This window comes from Muntiacus reevesi, chromosome 8, assembly GCF_963930625.1.
Source record: "Muntiacus reevesi chromosome 8, mMunRee1.1, whole genome shotgun sequence".
Taxonomy (NCBI): Eukaryota; Metazoa; Chordata; class Mammalia; order Artiodactyla; family Cervidae; genus Muntiacus; species Muntiacus reevesi.
Genome location: NC_089256.1, coordinates 55069212 through 55092307, shown reverse-complemented (window position 1 = coordinate 55092307; position 23096 = coordinate 55069212). Strand labels below are relative to the sequence as shown.

The 23096-nt window shown below is 37.7% G+C and overlaps 1 protein-coding gene across 1 annotated transcript; it reads right to left on the bottom strand.

Moving 5' to 3' along the window:
* Positions 1-4453: 4453 nt before the first annotated feature.
* TMEM207 (transmembrane protein 207) lies at positions 4454-22938 on the bottom strand. The gene is made up of 5 exons (XM_065942977.1): positions 22745-22938; positions 20890-20927; positions 12714-12758; positions 11520-11662; positions 4454-4950 (listed from the first exon to the last, which is right to left on the bottom strand). The coding sequence occupies exons 1-5, from the start codon at positions 22817-22819 to the stop codon at positions 4802-4804; spliced, it is 450 nt and encodes a 149-aa protein (XP_065799049.1). The 5' UTR covers positions 22820-22938; the 3' UTR covers positions 4454-4801.
* Between the last annotated feature and the right edge of the window lie 158 nt (positions 22939-23096).

Below are 23096 nucleotides of genomic sequence, written 5' to 3'. Positions count from 1 at the left end.
AATGCAAAAAAGCAAAATGGTTGTCTGAGAAGGCCTTAAAAATAGCTATGAAAAGAAGAGAAGCAAAAAGCAAAGGAGAAAAGGAAAGATATACTCATTTGAATGCAGAGTTCCAAAGAATAGCAAGGAGAGATAAGAAAGCCTTCCTCAGCGATCAATGCAAAGAAATAGAGGAAAACAATAGAATGGGAAAGACTAGAGATCTCTTCAAGAAAATAAGAGATACCAAAGGAACATTTCATGCAAAGATGGGCACAATAAAGGACAGAAATGGTAGGGACCTAAGAGAAGCAGAAGATATTAAGAAGAGGTGGCAAGAATACACAGAAGAACTGTACAAAAAAGATCTTCACGACCCAGATAATCATGATGATGTAATTACTCACCTAGAGCCAGACATCCTGGAATGTGAAGTCAAGTGGGCCTTAGGAAGCATCACTATGAACAAAGCTAGTGGAGGTGATGGAATTCCAGTTGAGCTATTTCAAATCCTGAAAGATGATGTCGTGAAAGTGCTGCAATCAATATGCCAGCAAATTTGGAAAATTCAGCAGTGGCCACAGACTGGAAAGGGTCAGTATTTACTCCAATCCCAAAGAAAGGCAATCCCAAAGAATGCCCAAACTACCGCACAAATGTACTCATCTCACATGCTAGTAAAGTAATGCTTAAAATTTTCTAAGCCAGGCCTCAGCAATAGGTGAACCATGAACTTCCAAATGTTCAAGCTGGTTTTAGAAAAGGCAGAGGAACCAGAGATCAAATTGCCAATATCCGCTGGATCATCGAAAAAGCAAGAGAGTTCCAGAAAAAAACATCTATTTATGCTTTATTGACTATGCCAAAGCCTTTGACTGTGTGGATCAAAATAAACTGTGGAAAATTCAGAAAGAGATGGGAATACCAGACCACCTGACCTGCCTCTTGAGAAACCTGTATGCAGATCAGGAAGCAACAGTTAGAACTGGACATGGAACAACAGACTGTTTCCAAATAGCAAAAGGAGTACATCAAGGCTGTATGTTGCCACCCTGCTTATTTAACTTATATGCAGAGTACATCATGAGAAATGTTGGGCTGGAAGAAGCACAAGTTGGAATCAAGATTGCCGGGAGAAATATCAATAACCTCAGATGTGCAGATGACACCACCCTTATGGCAGAAAGTGAGGAAGTACTAAAGAGCCTCTTGATGAAAGTGAAAGAGGAGGGTGAAAAAGTTGGGTTAAAGCTCAACATTCAGAAAACTAAGATCATAGTATCTGGTCCCATCACTTCATGGCAAATAGATGGGGATAAAGTGGAAATTGCGGCTGACTTTATTTTGGGGAGCTCCAAAATCACTGCAGATAGTGATTGCAGCCATGAAATTAAAAGACACTTACTCCTTGGAAGGAAAGTTATGAATAACCTAGACAGCATATTAAAAAGCAGAGACATTACTTGGCCAACAATGGTCCATCTAGTCAAGGCTATGGTTTTTCCAGTAGTCATGTATGGATATGAGAGTTGGACTATAAAGAAAGCTGAGCACCAAAGAATTGGTGCTTTTGAACTGTGGTGTTGGAGAAGACTCTTGGGAATACCTTGGACTGCAAGGAGATCCAACCAGTCCATCCTAAGGAGATCAGTCCTGGGTGTTCATTGGAAGACCTAATGTTGAAGCTGAAACTCCAATACTTTGGCCACCTCATGCGAAGAGTTGACTCATTTGAAAAGATCCTGATGCTGGGAAAGATTGAGGGCAGGAGGAGAAGGGGACAACAGAGGATGAGATGGTTGGATGGCATCACCAACTTGATGGACATAGGTTTGGGTGGACTCAGAATTGGTGATGGACAGGGAGGCCTGGCATGTGGTGGTTCATGGGGTCGCAAAGAGTCGGACACGACTGAGCAACTGAACTGAGCTATAATTTTAGTGGGTTTAGTAAGAGAATGGATATATGTGTGACTTCATGTTTTACAGTATTTTCAGCTGTCTTCAGCTCTTACCCAGATTGACTTCTGTAAAGCTTTCATCCTCATAAATTCCCATCCAGCTATATTTGGAAATTTCCAGAACTGGGAACTTATAAAATTTATTTGAATACATAATAGTGCCAGGCTGCTTTAGAGGCTAGGGATATAAATCAGTCAATAACACAAAGATTCATCCTTTCGTTGGTTTACATTCTAGCAAAGAAAAGTCAACAGCAGACTATGAATAGAATTTTGCCATGTATTGTAGTAGAAGATGATGTGTAGAAGACAATAGGTACTATGAGAAAAGGAGAAGTGTGTCTGAGACAAGGAGGTGGAAGTGCTAGGATTGGGAGAAATTGCAACTTAAAGTAGGATAATCAGGGTGGTCCTCATTGAGAAGGTGACTTTCAAACAAAGACTAACAGGAGGTGAAAATGTGAAGCAATGTTCATATCTGAGGCAGCAGTTTCATAGGAAAAAGGAACAGTAAGCACTAAGGCCAGAAAGAACATATGGGGTAGAATAATGTCTGGTGAATTTGAGGACCTTGTTCCTGGAGCAAATGAATAAGGGAGAGAGTCATTAAAAAGGAAACTTGAAAAGAGTATAGATTGTATAGGGCCATGTATTGAGCACTTTTGGCATTTTTGAGTGAGGAGTGTTGTCACTGGAGTTTAGTTAAGGAACATGTTCCACTTTATGTTCTAAAAGCACTACTCTAGATACTGTGTTGGAAATAGAATATAGCAAGTCAAAGCTGGGAGCAAGCAGTCCAGTTTAGATGCTATTGCAGTAATCCAAGCAAGAACTGACAATACATGGGCTCTCACCAGAAACAGGGCAAGAAATGCTTAGTATCCAGACCTATTTTGAAGGTGGAATCAATTTGAAGCATTTCCTGATGGGAATATTGATACCTACCCCAAGGGTTTTTTATCATAGTTTGCTGAGAAATGCCCAGTTGAGGCACCAATTATTGGGCTCTCATATAAAACTGGAGTCTCTGCTTCTCCACAACATGGGATTACATGTGCCACAATGGGTTTGATCCCTGGGTTGGAAGATAACCTGGAGAAGGAAATGGCTACCCACTTCAGTATTCTTGTCTAGAGATTCCCATGGACAAAGGAGCCTGACAGGCTACAGTCCATGGAGCCTCAAAGAGTAAGATAAGACTGAAGCCACTTAGCAGGCATGGATGCACAGTTAAGAAATGTCCTTCAGCTTCTATCAACACTTTCTCCCTCCTCAGGCTGTGACATATAGCTCCTTGAACTTTAATCATATTCTTCATTCATCTTTCAGCCTTTAACTCCAAATGGCCGTTCTTTTGACTCTCTCCTCTGATCCTAATTCAAATATTATCTTTCTGACTCTGGATCTGGACATGTATGAATCTCTGTTTGGGTCACTGTTCAGTTCAGTTCAGTCACTCAGTTATGTCCGACTCTTTATGACTCCATGGACTGCAGCATGCCAGGCCGCCCTGTCCATCACCAACTCCTGGAGTTTATCGAAACTCATGCCCATTGAGTAGGTGATGCCATCCAACCATCTCATCCTCTGTCATGAAGAGTTCTCCTGCCTTCAATGTTTCCCAGCATCAGGGTCTTTTCATATGAGTCAGCTATTCACAACAGGTGGTCAAGGTACTGGCGTTTCAACTTCGACATCAGTCCATCCAATGAACACTCAGGAGTGGTCTCCTTTAGGATGGAGTGGTTGGATCTGCTTGCAGTCCAAGGGACTCTCAAGAGTCTTCTCCAACACCACAGTTCAAAATTATCAATTCTTCGGTGCTCATCTTTCTTTATAAGTCCAACTCTCACATCCATACATGGCTACTGGAAAAACCATAGCCTTGACTAGACGGACCTTTGTTGGCAAAGTAATGTCTCTGCTTTTTAATATGCTATCTAGGTTTATCATAACTTTCCTTCCAAGGAGTAAGCATCTTTTAATTTCAAGGCTGCAATCACCATCTACAGTGATTCTGGAGCCCCCCAAAATAAAGTCAGCCACAATTTCCACTTTATCCCCATCTATTTGCCATGAAGTGATGGGACCAGATACTATGATCTTAGTTTTCTGAATGTTGAGCTTTAAGACAACTTTTTCACTCTCCTCTTTCACTTTCATCAGAGGCTCTTTAGTTCTTCACTTTCTGCCATAAGGGTGGTGTCATCTGCACATCTGAGGTTATTGATATTTCTCCTGGCAATCTTGATTCCAACATGTGCTTCTTCCAGCTCAGCGTTTCTCATGATGTACTCTGCAAATAAGTTAAATAAGCAGGGTGACAATATACTTGTCTTGACATACTCCTTTTCCTATTTGGAACCAGTCTGTTTTCCCATGTCCAGTTCTAACTGTTGCTTCCTGATCTGCATACAGGTTTCTCAAGAGGCAGGTCAGGTGGTCTGGTATTTCCATCTCTTTAAGAATTTTCCACAGTTTATTGTGGGTCACTGTTAAATGACAATAATTTTATTGACCCCATATCAGGGAAGAGGTCAGGTTAAAACAGAGATTGAGGCAGATAAATCTGTGACATATAATGGAGTGGAACTTAATGGAAGCCACCCCTTATGTTAGTTACTGCCTATTGGAATGCATCAAAAAACTTGATTAGAAACATAAAATTACAAAGCAACAGTGATATAACAAGGGTCCTCTAGTTGACTACAGAAACATCTCCGTGCTCAAAATTCTTTTCTTATATTCATTTATTTGTCCTTTTTAAGACTACATTAACTGATTTCCAGGAATTCTCACTAAGTGAAAGAATTGTTCCTAAATTGCATATTTTGGAATTTAAAATGTTTCTAATCATTTCAATTAGTGATCTAGATCTAAAATCGGCTTGATTTTAGTTTCTTCATATGGAGGCGGGGGGCCTAAAACTCCAAAACAGGGAACAGAAAACAGTTCAGAGTTTTGAGTGTGTAGGTGCATTCCAACAGTTGGAGTCACAGCTGCTTCTGTCCCTGGAAAGAGAAAAGTGGAGTCAAAATCTTTCTAGTCAGCATAAAATAGAAGCACATGAACTGCCTAATAAAATCTGGCATTTCTTGGATCACTGGAGCAACAGAAAATTATTTGTACCCTTGAGAAAGAATTTACAATCATTTCACTCTCTGCTGTGATATTTTAGTCATTACAGCAAGAAAATTTGCTCTCATGCACCGATTAGGCCATCTTTGACTAAGCCATCAAGAAGCATTTGCAATTTAACAGCTGAAACTAGAAGAAATATCCCTTTTGGTAGATCAGAAGACAAGATTCCTGTAAACACTAATGGCATTTTAGCTAATGTTCCCATCATGAGATATGCAATCTCACTAGAAACATTAAAGTATTACATCTGAACTTCATTCTTTCATGTGTATGTTCTGCAAACTGAAACTAACGCAATTAATTAATTTCAACATCTGTCGATGATGCATAGTAAAAATATTAAGTTGTGAAAAGTTTGTAATGAAAGTATATACATACAATAAGCAAAAGGCATTCTCAAATTTTAAAATTTGAAATTAGATGTCTTGACTTTAGATCATGCACACTACAAACCATCCAATACAAAAGACATGCATTTTCTTCCTTAAACTGATCACCTTGAGAGATTATGCACTTATTCCAATAGGTTTTTGGGAAATCTTTTATTAGTATTGGCTTGAAAGACTGCTTTAGAGTCACACAGGAAATCAATAGTAATACTTTATAGTCATTTATCTATATTGTTTTCCTTTTTTCACAAGGTCTTTACCTTTCTGGGAATAATTTGACTGCTTCTTCCCAAAACAATAACATAACATAAATTAATGACAGCCATAAATTCACCTTTAAAGAAGAAATTACACCCTTAAACTAACCTTTGGCTGTTTTTGTGTATTAAATTGAATTGTATCACAATCATGCCCATTCATTTTCATATTGTCTCTGGCTGCTTTTCCTACTAAAATCGCAGAAGAGAGTAGTCCCGATAGAGATCATATGCTTGCAAAGCCAAACATATTTCTTGCCTGGGCTTTAATACAAAAAGTTTAATGAACCCTTCCTTAAAGGATTAAGATTCTATACCATCAAGGAGATTTCAAAGAACAAGCCACAATTATTAAGAGGACCAAGAGTAGTTACATAAAAGGCAATAGCTGTATCAGTGGAATCTATATGTAGATTAATCAAAATTATTGCTTTGGAGTGCATTTGATTTATTTAGAATCATGAATTTCCATATATTTATATTTGCTTTATTGTGTATCTCCCTGGTTCACGGGACAAAGTATACTAATTTAAATATTAATGTAATATGTGAAGAGTGCAGCCATATGTAGAATATAAATCTCACCTCCTGGTTCAACACTATCCTTAAGAAGTTAATTTATTTAATTGAATAACCTAATGCTAACTTATTACACAAGTTTTTACACCTCAGCTTGCTGTTGTGCAATATCTGTAAAAGCAAGGCTAAATGAAATGTAACGTGCTTAAAACAAAGCCTGACATGCATTGAAGTTGACTGTCACTATTATCAGTAGTGATATTAGCATTTTGTTGTTGCTCTTGTTCAGTCGCTTAGTCATGTCCAACTCTTTGTGGACCCCAAGGACTGTAGCACACCAGGCCTCCCTGTCCATCACTATCTCCAGGAGTTTGCTCAAACTCATTGAGTCAGTGATGCCATCCAGCCATCTAATCCTGTCACCACCTTCTCTTCCTGCCCGCGATCTTGTCCAGCATCAGAGCCTTTTCCAATGAGTTGGCTAAAGTATTGTCATTAGCATTATTATTATATATGAAGAACTGTACTATGCATGCATTTTCCTTTATTGACAGTAATATTTCCCAAACTTTCTTATTTTAATGTTTAAATAATGATTTAAACATTATCTTTATTAATGTTAATGGCACAGAGATTACTGAATGAAAAATTTCTTATTAAAAAAAAAGCTTTCTTGGAGTTAGAGCTTTGAATATTTAGGAAGTTTAGAATGATGTAGGTTAGTCCAAATGTCTTGACAAAAAGAGTTAACACTGCCAAAGTGGACTTGCCTCAGTATTTCCCTCCTTTGTGGGTACAATTAGTAAGCACTGCCCACTTTCCAGATGAACTGCTTCCAGCAAATCCAATACAGAGTCAGAGGTAACTTGGCTATCATTGTATCTGGAGTGGTTGACCAGATTTATTCAGAATAATTATTAGCTTGAATTTATATCTACCAGGGTCGTTATTAATGTCATGCTCCAGGCAGCAAGATATTGACACTTGCTCTTTGTGTTAGAAAAGGTTTATTGTTATTTCCTTACTACAGATTTGCCCATTGCTCTTAAACTTATGAAAACCATATGGTATTCATATGATAAACAGAATTAAGCTCAGAAAGGTTTTGTAAACTTGAACACATGTCACTTCTCAATTTTTTTTCAAAGCATGTTTACATACAATATCATGTGATTGGGAGGGAAACAAACATTTTTATCTTTTATTTTTATCTTTTGACAAATTAGGAAACTGAGAGAGCTCAGTTAAAAATGCCTACAAAAATCCTATGATTTTGACAGCTGTTGGTGAAGATAACAGTTTGTTTTTGATTTTTAAAACTAATACACTCACTGCTAATTTTTTATACCCAGAGTTCAGATTCCCCGTCATTAAGAGTCAGTCTAATGTACTTGGTTTATTTGAAAATGCCTTTCTTATTCTTTCTGCTCTGTATCCTTTTTTATATCATTCTGTTCTCTCACATGTGGGTGACTAAGATTACCTGAATTTGAGTCACTATTCCTCTTTACCCTCCACTGGAGTATCAGAGGAATTAATTCTTTTATTGGTGCACAAAGAGCTTCATCATAATATGTTACGACATGGAAACATTAAACCTTTTCAGAGGGGAAGGAAAACAAATCTGAGCATCGAGTCAGCATAGAATTGTGAAAAGGCATGATTATTGGTCTAGAAGATTCTCTTGAGGCCTTGGTGTTTGGCTGAGATTCCTAAGGACTTTTCCAGACAGAAGCCTCATCACTGTGATGGGCTGAACTGGTAAGGCCTTCCTTAAACAGATTTTACAAGGATTCCTGAGCCAAGTATTTCCTTCCTTTTTTAAATATTTCTAATCAAGATAATTGACAACCAGAGTCGTGTAATATTGTCAGGAATTGCCAGCGAGAAATTTTATATATTTTAATATCAGTAAAGTTCACTCCAATCCAGCCTCTGATAGTCAGTCAAAATTCTCCTCTTTGCTCTTCTCATTTGAGGGCAGATTTCATGAGATCTTGAACCTCTGACCCTCAGGTCAGAAGAGCAGAGCTATTTCAACTAATATATTCAGCAGAGTATGGTACTAACATGAAATAAATTTTGAAGAAATAAAGTGAAAGTTTTAGAGGAACCCAGGGCTTATATATAAAATCACGTCTCATCATTGAAAAGCTTTAAATGACTTATTTCCTACATTCTATATTCAGGAGGGAAGTCCTACCTGCCCCCTTTTGATCAAGGGGTGGCAGGGAGTCCAGGAACCTTATTTCATAGTCTAATATGTCACCAGTAGTTTGCAAATGAGTTCTCATTTTCCTCTCCTGCTTCTGAACAGTGGCTATGGGGAAGACTCAGAAGTACAAACTCATAACCTGCAGTGTAGGTGGGAAAACCCAGAGGGAGTGGACTTAGCTCCAACCTGGGAGCACAAAATTTTGTGGGACTGTGGAAGCAGAAGCTGTGGTTTGGCCCTTACTTCCCTCTCAGCAGTAAAAAGATCCTTTAGTATTTGCCTCACTTCTCTTTTGGAGAGTACCTCCTTTTAAGGAAATATTAGATAGGGAGGATATTTGTCTGGAGAAGTGAAAGTATAACAAGAATTCAGTGGGGAAAGGAAATTTGGTGTGGGTCTGGGTGTCAGATTGCCTTATAATATTAGCTCCCTGGAGTTTAATTCCAGAAATTACTAGCTACGAAGAGGTGACTTGGGGCTTTCATGGTGGCTCAGGGGTAAAGAAGCTGCCTGCAATGCAGAAGATGTGGGTTTGATCCCTAGGTTGGAAGGTCCCCTGGAGATGGAAATGGCAAACTGCTCCAGTGTTCTTGTCTGGGAAATCTCATGGACAGAGGAGACTGGTGGGCTACAGTCCACGGAGTTGCAAGAGTCAGACATGACTTAGTGATTAAACCAACAACCAGTGATTAGAGATCACAGAGAATACCACTTTCTGAACTATTTGTTTGTGTTTTGTTTTGGAGAGGAAAAATAAAAATGGCAAGAAGCATAAGTCTGGTAGCCCCATCCACATCAAAGACGATGTGAATGGTGATTCTCTACCTATATAGCCGCCCTAAACATCCATAGGACAGGATGGGAGACAGGCAGTGGATGGGAAAATCACCATAGGTGAGGATAGAAATAAACTGAAAGAGGCAACTGAACGTGTTCTCTACAATGGACATCAACAGAAGTGAACTTGGTAATGTTATTTAAGTTGAGAAAGAGTTTAAATGTTCTTGCAAAAAAACGAGTCAAGGCTACACCCAAGGGATTAAGAAGGAAAAGGTAGAATGAGGAAGAGAATGAGGAAGGAAATGAGGATTCTGGACAATAAAACCTACCACTGAGGAATCACCCAATGGAAACATCTGGTGGTTCAAGATATAAGGTTCAAGATATAAGTGTCCATGAATGAGGTGACTAGCCGTGTGTGTGTGTGTGTGTGTGTGTGTGTGTGTTTGAGTGTACTGTTTCTCAGTTGTGTTTGATCCTTTGCCATATGTGCCCTATGTAACTTTTCATTGCTCATTATCCTCAATCTTGGAAAATCTGTAGTATATTAGCTGACCTGCAACAGAGATTTATGGGGTATATTTAAACAGCAGAGTGAGAAAAGTAGATAACATCCTCTAAGGGAAGTAATGGCCACTTTTCTGAGTTGGTATTTTAAGAATTAGAGATAGGATCTGTGAAACCCCTGACCTAGTGCCTAGTACATTTTAGGTATGAATTAAATTGTGAAGCATTGTCTCAGTCTTGACTCCTTTTCTCACATTCATACCTGTCAGGGAAGTTCAGAAAATTCAAAAGCATGTACGGAAACCATCATCCAGGAAATATAAAAATATTAGATAAGTGGGGATTTAACTGTGGCACATGAACTACCTGAAAAGTTATAACAGTATAACTTGGTAGCTTATTTACCAAAAATTAAAACCAGATTTTTTTGTTTGTTTGTTTTAACGCTCCAAGGTCATCTAGTGAAAGAGTCTTCCTCAGAGTGAGAGAACGGCTAAGATGACCAGTGTGGATTCTCCTCTGTAGTAGCTCAAGTCAAGTTGGAAGAAACAGAGTTGTGTTTATTTATTGAGCACCTCTTGTTAGATAAAGAAAAATAGGCCAATGTGACCACGTTGATCCCTTTGATCAACATACTTTGCTTGAGGGTCAGTGACCCTATTTCTCTATACGCTCAGTGGAAAGTGCTGCTGATTTTAGGAGAAAAGGCTATTTTCATTGGAGACTTTAATTATCCTTTCCCAAATGATCATTTTTCAAATTAACAGTGTGTTTCCCTATTAAATAATAACTTAAAAAAAAGTCAACAGTGAATCCAATCACTAAATCTTAATGCTGAATTTTGAGATTAAAACAATTTACTTTATTTTTATCCCACTTCCTATTTAGCTGTGAGTTTTTCCAGGACATCTCCCACTTTGTCTGTTGAAAGTCTTATGTTGACCCAAGTTTTTGAAGGGCAGCTGTTAGTTTCTACCAAGCACTCTACCAAGAGGCAACTGTAATATACAATGTAGTGCCTTAGAAGGAAAGTCTCATAACAGACAATCTCTGGATGAGGATAATGCTTAACATGAAGATGTAAACTGTCAATTGTCACCGCTCAGAAATCACGAAACTGTCATTTTTCTACTTAAAGCTGAGGCTGGCAGTTACAAATAACTCAAGACCACAATTTTCTCCATTTCTCACTTCTTAATGCACACTGAAAAATAATAGAAAGGACAGGGTTTGGGAGTGGGTGTGGGGAGCAGGGAGGGTCAGGAGACTGCCAATGTGTCTGGAGAGGAAGGACATGAGTACTGACACTCGCTCACACAATTCCAGGTCTCTCAGGCTCTGCCCTGGAAGGAGACAATCTGAAAAGCGTTACTCAATATTATTGCAGGGAAGTGAGGCATGGTGAGCTTTGTAAATGAACACAGGGTAGGACAGATGGACATCAAAAGTCCAGAGATACTCTTCTGTACCTTAAACCCTGCTTTCACCTGGAGTGGCCAGCCCTGTGTACCTTTTCCCTTCTGCTTGTTGACTGAATGTTTAGGTTTAGGTTCTATTCCCATACTCAACTCTGAGTCACTTCCCTTTTTTAATTTGGAGTCTTCTTCTGAAGTTTTCTCATTTAGACTCTCTCCCCAGTGCATGCCTTGGGTCCTCAGTAAACTATATCTTGTTCTATGTTTGCAAATTTATTTTTCATAGATTAACTTTCCAACTCACACAAAATTATAAGGTTTCCAAAGACGGCATCTAGAAGTGTGTAAATAGCTTACCGTAAACGGAGTCCAAGTCTCCAACAGCAAAAACAGCCATGGTGCGTCTTCGGTGACCATTTTGGAGTCTCCGCAGGCAGCACTGGAGGCAGAAGATCACTGTTCCACAGAGAAGAGCCACCAGGAAAATCAGCAGCAAGAACCTGAAGCCAGAGAAAGGAGGGGAGGTGTGAGATGGAACATGCCTCAAAGTTAAGAGCTCCTGCTACTTCCTGGAAAGGTGAAAAAACATAGCAAGCCCGGCTGTAAGGACTCTGAGAGGCCGAATTCCTTAAACAAACCCTCATCATCTCTCACGCATTTTCACTGACTCTGGAATCTTCTCTGAGCTCAGAGTGAGGCAGTCTTGCCAGGCAATCTTAATTGTTTCCTCTTCAGAAATTGGAGATTTGTTCAAAGGAGTAGCATCTTAATTCCTTACATTCATCCAATACTGCTTCCATTCAGTTATCCAGTCATTCATTCAACTAGTGTGTGTGTAAGTATGTATGTGCGTGTGTAAGTGTGTGTGTGTGTGTGTGCACTCGCTCAGTCATGTCTGACTCTTCGTTACCCTGCGGACTATAACCCAACAGACTCCTCTGTTCATTGAATTTCCTAGGCAAGAATACTAGAGTGGGTTGTCATTTCCTACTCCCGGAAATCTTAATCCAGGGATCAAACCCACATCTCTTGTGTCTCCTGCATTGGCAGGCAGATTCTTTACCACCTTCTTCTAGAATGTAAGTGATCAAATAGATTTTTAGATGTTGGAGGTGGGGATTCAAAGGTTGGCAAGACAGGGCTTCTGTCTTTGAGGAACTAACCGCTAACTGCAATGTTCAGTTTGAAAAATACAGAAGCCAAGATTTAGAAATTTATAACAACTCTTTTTTTGACTTATCCTGAATGTTTAAGGCAAGAACTAAAATCAGTGGATGGATCATTTTGAAAGATTTCAGGAGAAAGATTTCACCTTTAAAAATATCCAACTTTGGAATAAACTATCATTCTTAAAAATAGTCAGTCATCACAGGAAGTGTTTACGTAAACACTGGCCAGTGACCTGAAACTGATGTTTCTATGTATGTTAATCCACATGATTCCTAAAGTTTTCTTAAGCTGTATGATTTCACATGCTATCTCAATTACTTAAGAAAAGGAGTATGTATATACCACCAAAGATTTTATAGCACAAATTGAGGATGTCCTTACCAGATATACCAGCCATTTGTGTAATGATCTTTATAGTTTATGCACCTGGTGATAAAGGAAGAGCAGTTAGTGCTGGATCTCTAGATTGACAAAGCTTATTCTTCTGGACCACAGTGTTTGTCCTGACCACACCCGTTTCCCCACAATCACCTGCTCACTGTACCCCTCAGCATAATTAAACAAATATTTACTGTATGTATGTCCACTTCATTTAAGGCACCGAGAATACAGCTAATTGTGAATCTGTCAGACACATAGACAGATAGTTTCACTGTAGTAAGGTTGATGCTAGGGTTATGAATACTGTTGTGCATTGAGAAGGTGGTAGTAACTACTTTTCAGGACTAACGTGTCATAGGTATTAAGTATTAGGTAGATAACTGTTCCAGTATTCTGTTTATTCAGAGACTTATAATTCTTCAGAATGCAAATCCTCCAGGGAAAGTTCATAATCTCTATTAACGATTTATATCTTGGTAAGGAATAGCAGGCCTATAACCTGGTTGAAACTGAAAGTGAAAGTTGCTCAGTCATATACGACTCTTTGCGATCCCGTGGATTATACAGTCCATGGAACCTCTCCAGGCCAGAACACTGGAGTGGGTAGCCTTTCTGTTCTTCAGGGGATCTTCCCAACCCAGGGACTGAACCCAGGTCTACCACATTGCTGTCAGATTCATTACCAGCTGAGCCACAAGGAAACCCCAAGAATACTGGAGTGGGTAGCCTATCTCTTCTCCAGTGGATCTTCCGGACCTAGGAATAGAACTGGTGACTCCTGCATTGCAAGTGGATTCTTTACCAACTGAGCTATGAGGGAAGCCCACCAACTTGGTAGGATAAAGAAATTATAATAAAAGGAAAATGAGTGTGTGTGGTCACACATATCATTTACCAAGGAGTTAGAAGTTGATTTTCAGGATGGTCAAACTATTTGTGTATTTAGGAATAACTCAATCATTCTCGGATTAACATTAAAAAGGTAATATAAAGCCAAAGTCCACAGTGCAATTTTCAGGAGGTTTAACTCCCTAGGGGTAGCCATTTAAGTGCTGTTCATTTTAGAGCCCCTTTCTATGTCAGACACGTGTACTGAATGCATGTTTACTGATGGACCTTTTTCACACCCTGGTGTAGATGCTGTTATTAAAGTAGTCTGAGATTAAACAGTGGAAAACTGTTCATCACAGCCTGATAACTTCTGAGATGAGCTATACTTAATCATCTTTTTTAAAATAACACTCAATACTTTTCAACTTGAAAGCATTCATAAATGTCAGCTAATTTATTGCTCTCAGCGTCTCTAAGGAGGAAGTGTGTCATGTTTATCATTATACTATTCAGAAATGACTTTTAACACATGTGAAGTGTCAACTTAAAATTTTCATTGCAAATGTTTAAGACAAAAGTCAAACTTAGACAACAAGAATTTGGCGGAGGGCACCTAGAGGGTTTAGCCAAGCACATAAGTTCAAATGGAAGAGAAAAAAAATGGGAACTGATGTATGAGTTTAAAAAGCATCCTAAGATAAGAGATCAATCAAGGATTTTATCAATAATTAATGGCACATCCTTGTAAAGAAATATTATTCATTAATCAAAGAGAATATAGATTATATTTACAATGAAAGCTTTGTTAAATAAAATAATGGAAAGATCTCAGTTCTACTTTGTATATTTTCTTTTGCACAAATACACTGATTTTACCAAATAGGTATTATACAATTATTATGTATATCTGTGGGGCTTCCCTGATGGCTCATATGATAAAGAATCTGCCTTCAATGCAGGAGACTCCAGGTTGAATCCTTGGGTAGGAAAGATACCTAGAAAAGGGAATGGCTACCCACTCCAGTATTCTTGCATGGATAATCCTATCAACAGAGGAGCCTGGCGAGCTACAGTCCATGGGATCACATATACATCAAGTTACTAACAATGCTTGCTTCTTTTGAAGATGGTATTGTGAGGCACTTAATATTTCCAACATTTCTATATTCTTTGAATTTTTGTAACGTACATGCATCACTTTTGTAACCATAAACTTTGTATGTAGTATATATATATATATATATGTGTATATATATATATATAGTTTATATGTGTGTATATATATATATATATATAAAATTAAATGTAGTATCCCACTTTCAAAATGAATGTGGGAAAATTTTCTTGGTGTCCTGATCCAATAAAAGAGCACAAGATTCTTGGTTTTCAATCTTGAAATGTAAGCTTATAACCAGAAAGAATGGGTTGTTTAATCTTCCTCTATGTATAAATCTCTGCTTCTCTTCTTACATTTAAAAATAGGTCATATATTTATTGAAATGCCAATTCTAAATATTAACTACCTCATTTCATTTCTTAGTTCCAATATTTGAGTCAATTAATATTTTTTCAAGTGCTATCAATTATCCAAACTTACTTACTTTACTTCCTCTTTCTGACCCTGTGCACACATTGTTGAAGTTACTAATAACAATAAAATGGTCAGAAAGCAGTTAGCTGGAGAAATGCAAGGTGAGCATATAATTTCACAATTGCAAGCTCCTTTGGGATCATTTATTTCACTCTTAGGATTTTTTCATTGTGCATTGTGATTTTTCACTATGGGAAAATAAGTGGGAAGGTCACCAGCTGACAAAAGAACTTAAAATAGAATACAGGTCTTTTTACTCCCTACCTACCATCGTTTCCATGTCTTTCTCAAGTTTAATTTTTAAATAGAAATCTTTGAGTTCTTAAAAATTGAAACCATCTGAACAGTAGCAATATTTTAAATACTCAAATTTAGGTGCAAGATCTTCAGTGTAGGAAAAGTTACATTTTCTTAAACAAAGTTGTTACTCAGAGATTTATTTCAGTTCAGTTCAGTCTCTCAGTCATGTCTGACTCTTTGTGACCACATGAACCGCAGCGTGCCTGGCCTCCCTGTCCATCACCAACTCCCGGAGGCCACCCAAACCCATGTCCATTGAGTCAGTGATGCCATCCAACCATCTTATCCTCTGCTGTCCCCTTCTCCTCCTGCCCTCAATCTTTCCCAGCATCAGGGTCTTTTCAAATGAGTCAGCTCTTTGCATCAGGTGGCCAAAGTATTGGAGTTTCAGCTTCAACATCAGTCCTTCCAATGAACACCCAGGACTGATCTCTTTTAGGAAGGACAGGTTGGATCTCCTTGCAAGGAGATTGATTTATGCTTAGTCAAATTCAGATGAGAATATCAAAAAGAAAAAAAAAATCCAGAAGTTAGAGCAGATTATAATGTTTAAGGAAGATATTTTCAATAACCAGAACCTTCTAGAAGTAGGTGTCACCACATACAAAAGTAAACTCAAATAGATTAAAGACCCAAATGTGAAACTGGACACTATAAAACTCCTAAGGAGAAATATAGGCAGAATCCTCTCTGACATAAATCACAGCAATATCTTTTTTGATCCGCCTCCAGAATAATAGAAATAAAAACAATAATAAACAAATGAGAACTGCTTAAACTCAAAAGGTTTGCACAGCAAAGGAACAATAAACAAAACAAAAAAAGACAACCCACATATTGGGAGAAAATATTTGAGAATGATGGGACATAAAATGGATGAATCTCCAAAATATACAAAGAGTTCATGATGCTTAACAACATCAAAACAGCCCAATCAACAAATGCCAGAAGATCTAAACAGACATTTCTCCAAAGAAGACATATAGGTGGTCAAGAGGCACGAAAGATGTTCAACATTCATATTATTAGAGAAATGCAAATCAAAACTACAATATTATCTTGTACCAACCAGGATGGTCATCATCAAAAAGTCCACAAACAATAAATGCTAGAGAGGGTGTAGAGAGAAGGGAACCCTTCTACACTGTTTGTGGAAATGTAAATTGGTATAGCCATTATGGAGAACAGTATGGAATTTCCTTAAAAAGCTGAAAATAGAGCTACCATGTGACACTGCAATCCCACTCCTGGGCATATATCCAGAGAAAAACACGATTCAAAAGGATATGTGTATCCCAATGCTCATTGAAGCACTATTTGCAATAACCAAGACATAGAATCATCCTAAGTATCCATTAAGAGACAAATGGTTTTAGAAGGTGTGATTTATATATAAAATGGAATTTTATTCATCCATAAAAAAGAATGAAACGATGCCATTTGCAGCAACATGGATGGACTTAGAAACTGTCATACAGAGTGAAGTAAGTCAGACAGAGAAGGAGAAATATTGGATGACATCCTTTAAACACAGAATCTGAAAAGAAACGATATAAATGAACTTACTTACAAAAGAGAGAGACACAAAGATTTAGAGAATGAACTTATGGTTGCCAGAGGGAAAGATGGGGGGAAGGGGTAGTTATAGAGTTTGGGATAGACATATAAACTTTGCTATATTTAAAATGCATAACCAACAAAGACCTACTGTATAGCACATGGAACTCTGCTCAATGCTATGTGTCAGCCTGGATGGAAAGGAAGCTTAGGGGAGAATGGATACATGTGTGTGTATGGCTGAGTCCCTTGGCTGTTCACCTGAAGCTATCACAATATTGCTGGTCCGCTCTACCCCCAGTACGAAATAAAAAGTTTAAAAAAGAAGTAGGGGTCAAAGGAGATAATTTCTGTCCCTTTCAGAACAACTAGTATCCTACTGTGATGTGTGGAGAGGATTCCTGCTTTGTAAGGACAAAAATTATCTCCTTTGACACCTGCTTCTTTTTAAAAAATACTTATTTGGGGATATAGCCAATCTTAATTTTCTTATCAGTGCTGAGAATCTGTGGACCTAAGATTAATTACAAATTCATTAATTTGATAAATAGAAGAAAAGTTCAGAGTTGCTCCATTGGCTCCTCTACTAGAATTATCCCTAATTTCCTATGCTAGGCATTTTTCTAAACCAACAGTTATATAAGTTCATGTGAATTAATTAACTTTCAAACTTAAAATTCTATAAAGTAGCATCACACTATTGCGATTCTCACTTACAATTGAGACAATTCAGTCATAAAGAGGTTAAGTAACTTCTCCATGATAACCCAGTTAGAAGGGCCAGAGGCAGGCTTTAATTCTAAATGGTCTGGCTCTGGAGCCCATGTCTCTCTTACTACGATGCAGCACTGCAACTGGGAATAGTAAAAGTCAGTTCTAGCCTCATATTGCTGTGTGTTGTACTGCCTGAGTGCATTCAATATCCCATGTTACAAAATGCTTCAAGAAACTATTAAAAATAGGAAAAAAAAGTGAGACCTCAGATAGTATCAGACAAAAGAATAAGACACCAGTGAGATCAGTTTGTAAACTGAATGTAGTAAATCCCATATATAAAATTAGAACTCAGCTTCAGATCTGGTTTAAAACTTTCTAGCAGTTAATAGGATAAAAAGAGAATTGGTAATGTAGTATTCTCTAAAGTTAATAAAAACAGGCAACATTATTCACCACATGCACAACTATTTCTGATATAGTCATTCCCTTCTCCAGGGGATCCTCCCAACCCAGGGATCAAAGCTGGGTCTCCTGCATTGCAGGCAGATTCTTTACCATCTGAGCCACCAGGGAAGCCCCAGAGAAATGAGAAACAAATTCAAACTATGGGGCTTCATAAATAGGCTGTGTTTAACAACAAGAACAATGCTTCTCATAGTACTCTTAGTTAGAGTGTAAACGCAATAGCAAATTTCATGGATCCTTTTTGTAAAGATCATCCTTAACAAAAAGCTACAATCCAATTTAGCTACAATAATTTGGGGGAGTGATGGGTGCCTAATCATATCACCCAGAGACTAGTGACCTGACTTAATTAATTTCGGGTGGGTACATTGTACAGTCACCGAAAGGACGGATGGATTGTGCATCCCTTAGATGTGTTGCCAGGTGTGTAATTTTATCTACATATTGGATACATAGTGTGGTTTGTGGTGAAAATCCCAGGCTAAGGAGTCAATTGTGAGCCCAGATCAAAGTTCTGCCTTTTACTTGCTTACTCTTGAGAAAAATATTTAACTTCCCCAAGCTGGGTAATATGGCAGACTATCATCAACAATGTATTCATGTAATTAATTTACAGAATCCTGTGTGCGTATGATTTTAGTTATGTTTCATAAAATACCCATTTTTGCATGCACATGCACATCAATATACTTAGTTATTTCTGGGAAAAGGGAAGATTAAAGGTATAATTATGCAGAGGGCCTCTGTCATGTTTTATTCCATACATTAAATTACTTACAATATCTAATTTATATACAAAAGCTTAGCAATGTGCTGTTTCTACTGAAATGCTATTATAAAAATAAATTGAGCAGGTTTGATCAGAAAAAAATCAGTCTTGTGTTTGAAAAACAATTTAAATAGAACTAATACTAGAGTCCCACAAACATCTTCTTGTGGTGATAAAAGATTTGAGATACTGTGTCTATTTTCAATACATTCAATATGTTTACTTACCTTCTACCAGCTCCCTAAAAATCAACCACTTTCTTACCTTCTCTGTCTTTATTTTCTGCTAATTTTCATTATATCTGAAGTGGATTTTTTTGTTTGTTTGCCTTTATTCAGAAGTAGTGATATTAAATAATGGGTGTGTGCTCAGTAGTGTCCAACTCTTTGCGACCCCATGGATTGTAGTTCACCAAGCTCCTCTGTTCATAGAATTTTCCAGACAAGAATACTGGAGGGGGTTGCCATGCCATCCTCCCAGGAATCTTCCCTACTCAGAGACTGAATCTACATCTCCTGCATTGACAGACAGATTCTTTACCACTGCCCCTCTAGGGGAGCCACTAAATAATGACAATTACATTAACAACAGACATGCAAATACAAAATGATGTAGCCAAAAGTTTTGTCCTTAAGTACCAGTTTAAGTCTTGTAGTTAATTTGTTACTATCTCTCTTTGGGTCTCAATTCTTCACCTGAAAAAAAAGGTTAGTAGCCTCAGTGACTCTAAAGTTAGCATTTAAAGTTCTCCAATACCATATTCTCCTGTCATGTTGATGAGGGTGTTAGATTCAACACTTATGATTTTTTTCAATTAAGAATGTCTTTATTCTAATGGGAATTCCTGACTTCTCAGTGGTTAGGACTCCATATGTCCACTGTTGGGGGCCTATGTTCAATTCATGGTTAGGGAAATAGGATCCTGCAAGCTGTGCAACATGATCAAAAAACAAACAAACAAACAATTTCATTATTCTAGTACTCTGGGTAAAAACAGAAGATGAAAGGACAAGATGAAACAGCCATGAGGTCCAAAATTAAACAAACCAATAGTTAAAAGTCCATTACGTCACCAACCCCAGAAGACAGAGAAAAAAGCAAGTCCAATATCAGTGCAAAGAAACAGCAGTGGAGAAACATACAGTAACTGAAAGAGAGGCATGTACTTAACAAGCAGATTATCAATAATGGGATGATCCACCAAAAACAGGTGAAGGATTCCAGGGCCAAGGAAAGCATCCCACCCAGCCTGGCCTCTTAATCCGGAGACAGGGCCCGAAGACCCCAGCCTGGAGGGTAACAATGATAATTAAAACAGCTAGTTGGCAGTGAGGACTGCTCCCAGAAGAAGACAGCACTTGGCAGAAGTGCTTTCTGACACTTGCACGAGTCTCAGTATATTAGTTATCATTAATCAGCAGCAGCTTTATTAATGACAGCCTCTCCCCATTTCCAGAATAGAGTTCTGAGAAGTATTAAGCCTATAGCACAAAAAAATGAGAAAATTGAGTCAATTATTTACATAACATATCAAAACACTTTGAAATATAATATAGGTTAGATAATTGTTTGCTTATATTTGAAACCAAATTAGCCAGAAAGCTGTCTCCCATCATCTCCGTGTCTTAACGCATGTGGATGCAGTCATAAAGGAAGACATGAACTTAAAGGACATCTAAAACCTCCAGGATGGAGAACGCAGTGAGCAAAAATATCTTGAAATCAACTAGGTCCCTTATTTTTATTTAACAAAGCTGACCACAATGAAAGTGCATCTTTTCTGCCTTTAGAAAAACTAAGCCACTTGCATTTAAAAGTAATGTACTTTTTTTTCTCTAGTAATTGTAATGATCATTTGAAACTCATTTTGTGCTTCTCAAATGACTTGAGTCTTCAGATTTTGAAAAGGCTGAATAAAACCGTGGAGCTTCTTGTTATTTACTTACATTTCATTTTCTTCACATGGTGTGTCCGATAGCACCAACTGAAACACATGTTTAGAACAATAAAATCCAAACATTTCATCAGTCTAATCCTTTAATACAAACAGTGCCTAGAGACAATGGGGGTTTATATCATTTCTTTTTTTTTTTTTTTAATTAAAATCTCTGTAGCAGAATCTATTGGTGCACAGAATTTTAATTGAAAAAAATCTCTGGGTAGACACTTCAGCTCAGCAGTGACAGGAGATATATATTGTGAGCCAGATTCGTATCCAACCCACCACCAGAGGTGGGTGTGAAAACACTGCTTTCTCTAAGGAGCTTTTGTTCACCTTGTACTTTTGCTTTGTTTTCACATTTTAGCTAAAGGAAGGAGCATCATTACTTGTAAATATTATTTTCACATGAAGGAATCAAGTTCCCCGCGTGAAAAATGGAGTGAAGTCCATCCCATTAACATTAGTGGATGTTAAATATATGCAGGAAGGAGTGATTTTTAACTGCTCTAAGGCTAAGGTCCACCTAAGCTCCATTGACATTCTTGTTGAGATTTACATTTCTCTGTTTATCAAAGAAGAAGGAAAAGCTAATAACCTTGATTGCTTTGCTTTGAAAGACTCAAACCATAAGTATTCTAACACAATTATCTTAGTCCTCTGTGTTGAGTCTTCTAGGTTACAACTCACATCACAGAGGAAAGAAAGTACTACTATCTAAAGGATTTGTTTGTATATTTGTTATTCTACTGAACTGAGACCCTTTTCAGGTATGAGAAAAATCATTAAATGTCATTCATAGGCAGCTCCCAAAAGTATGTTAATGAAGTCAATGAAGCTTTTGTTTTCCTGGACCCTAATATGCAAATATCAATACAAGTAAGGATTTAGAAAATTTAAAATCATAGATGAGAAATTCATGAGAGATATCTTTTTTTTTTTTTCCTCTTAAATCCCGAGCTCATCTTCTTTAGCACACCAAGCTTACCTGGGCAAAGAGATTTGTGGAGTTGCAGATGGAGCCATGAATTGGCCATCAGAGAGCGTGGTAATGAACAATTTATAAGCAGAGAAAACGAGTTGTACTCTCTTTTGCTAGAAAGCTGCAAATAGACTTGCATACTAACTGAGAGGAAAATAAACATTCCTATTTTGTCCATAAAGAAAATTTATTTATGAGTAGATGAAATGATTTAGGATCTAGCTTAATAGATAAATGAGGACAGCATTTCATTCTTAGGTCAACTCCTAGTCTTGTGTGCTGTATCCCAGCAAGAAGTACACAGTGTGACATTATTGCCCCCTCACTTCCAATGTTAGGCTTTGGACTCATCATGAAATAGGGAGTGAAGTCTTAATATATTTCAGACCTAAATCTTTCAGATATATTGCCTTCAAGTAACACTGATACAGAAATGCAGATTCTAGAATGATAGAGCAAAGGAATCAAAATAAACTCTAAGATGGTTCTATCTGCATTTTTCAGCACTGAAAAGTCATCGAGCCTCAAGTATGGCTTCAGGCAACAGTAAACGTGTCTTAATCCAACCAGAGCATTTTATGTCAATAGCATTGCTGATTTTTAAAAATGTTACGGCATAGCAAAGCTAAATAAAGATTAAATTGCATCATATTATTTCAGTAGCAATCAAATTAGATAAAGAAGACATAGGAATAATGCCATGACCAGCTTTCTTTATCTTTAACCAGTAAATATAATTAGTCATATGATTCTGATAAGGCTTTCTTAAAGGAAATTTCTAAACATCAGAGGAGTTGTTACCCAAATTACAAATCTATTACAAATCAGATTCTTAGACTAGTAGCTTCAACAATTATTTCCCCATAAAAGAGTTCATTACCTGAAATAGTGGCAGACACAAGATTCCTGCTTTTGAGATCACTGAAGTGTCACTTAAAAGTCTGGATCTCAACATACTTAAAGGACAAGCAGCTCAAGATAGCGGTCTGCCATCTGTGTTTATCTCCGTCTTACTCAGAACTTGTTAACTTCTCTACAAGTTATGCTTCCTGCCAGAGTAGTCACTAATGCTGGCTCCTTGTGACTGGTTAAGTACATGCCAGGGGCAGGAATTTGAGGTGCAAGTTCACAGGTACTGAGAGTTCAAGGAATTTCAGTTTAAGGTCAGAATCTTGATAATGTTTGTCAAGCCCTTAAAAGCCAGGGTTATCCATGCTGACCTGTAAAACTAG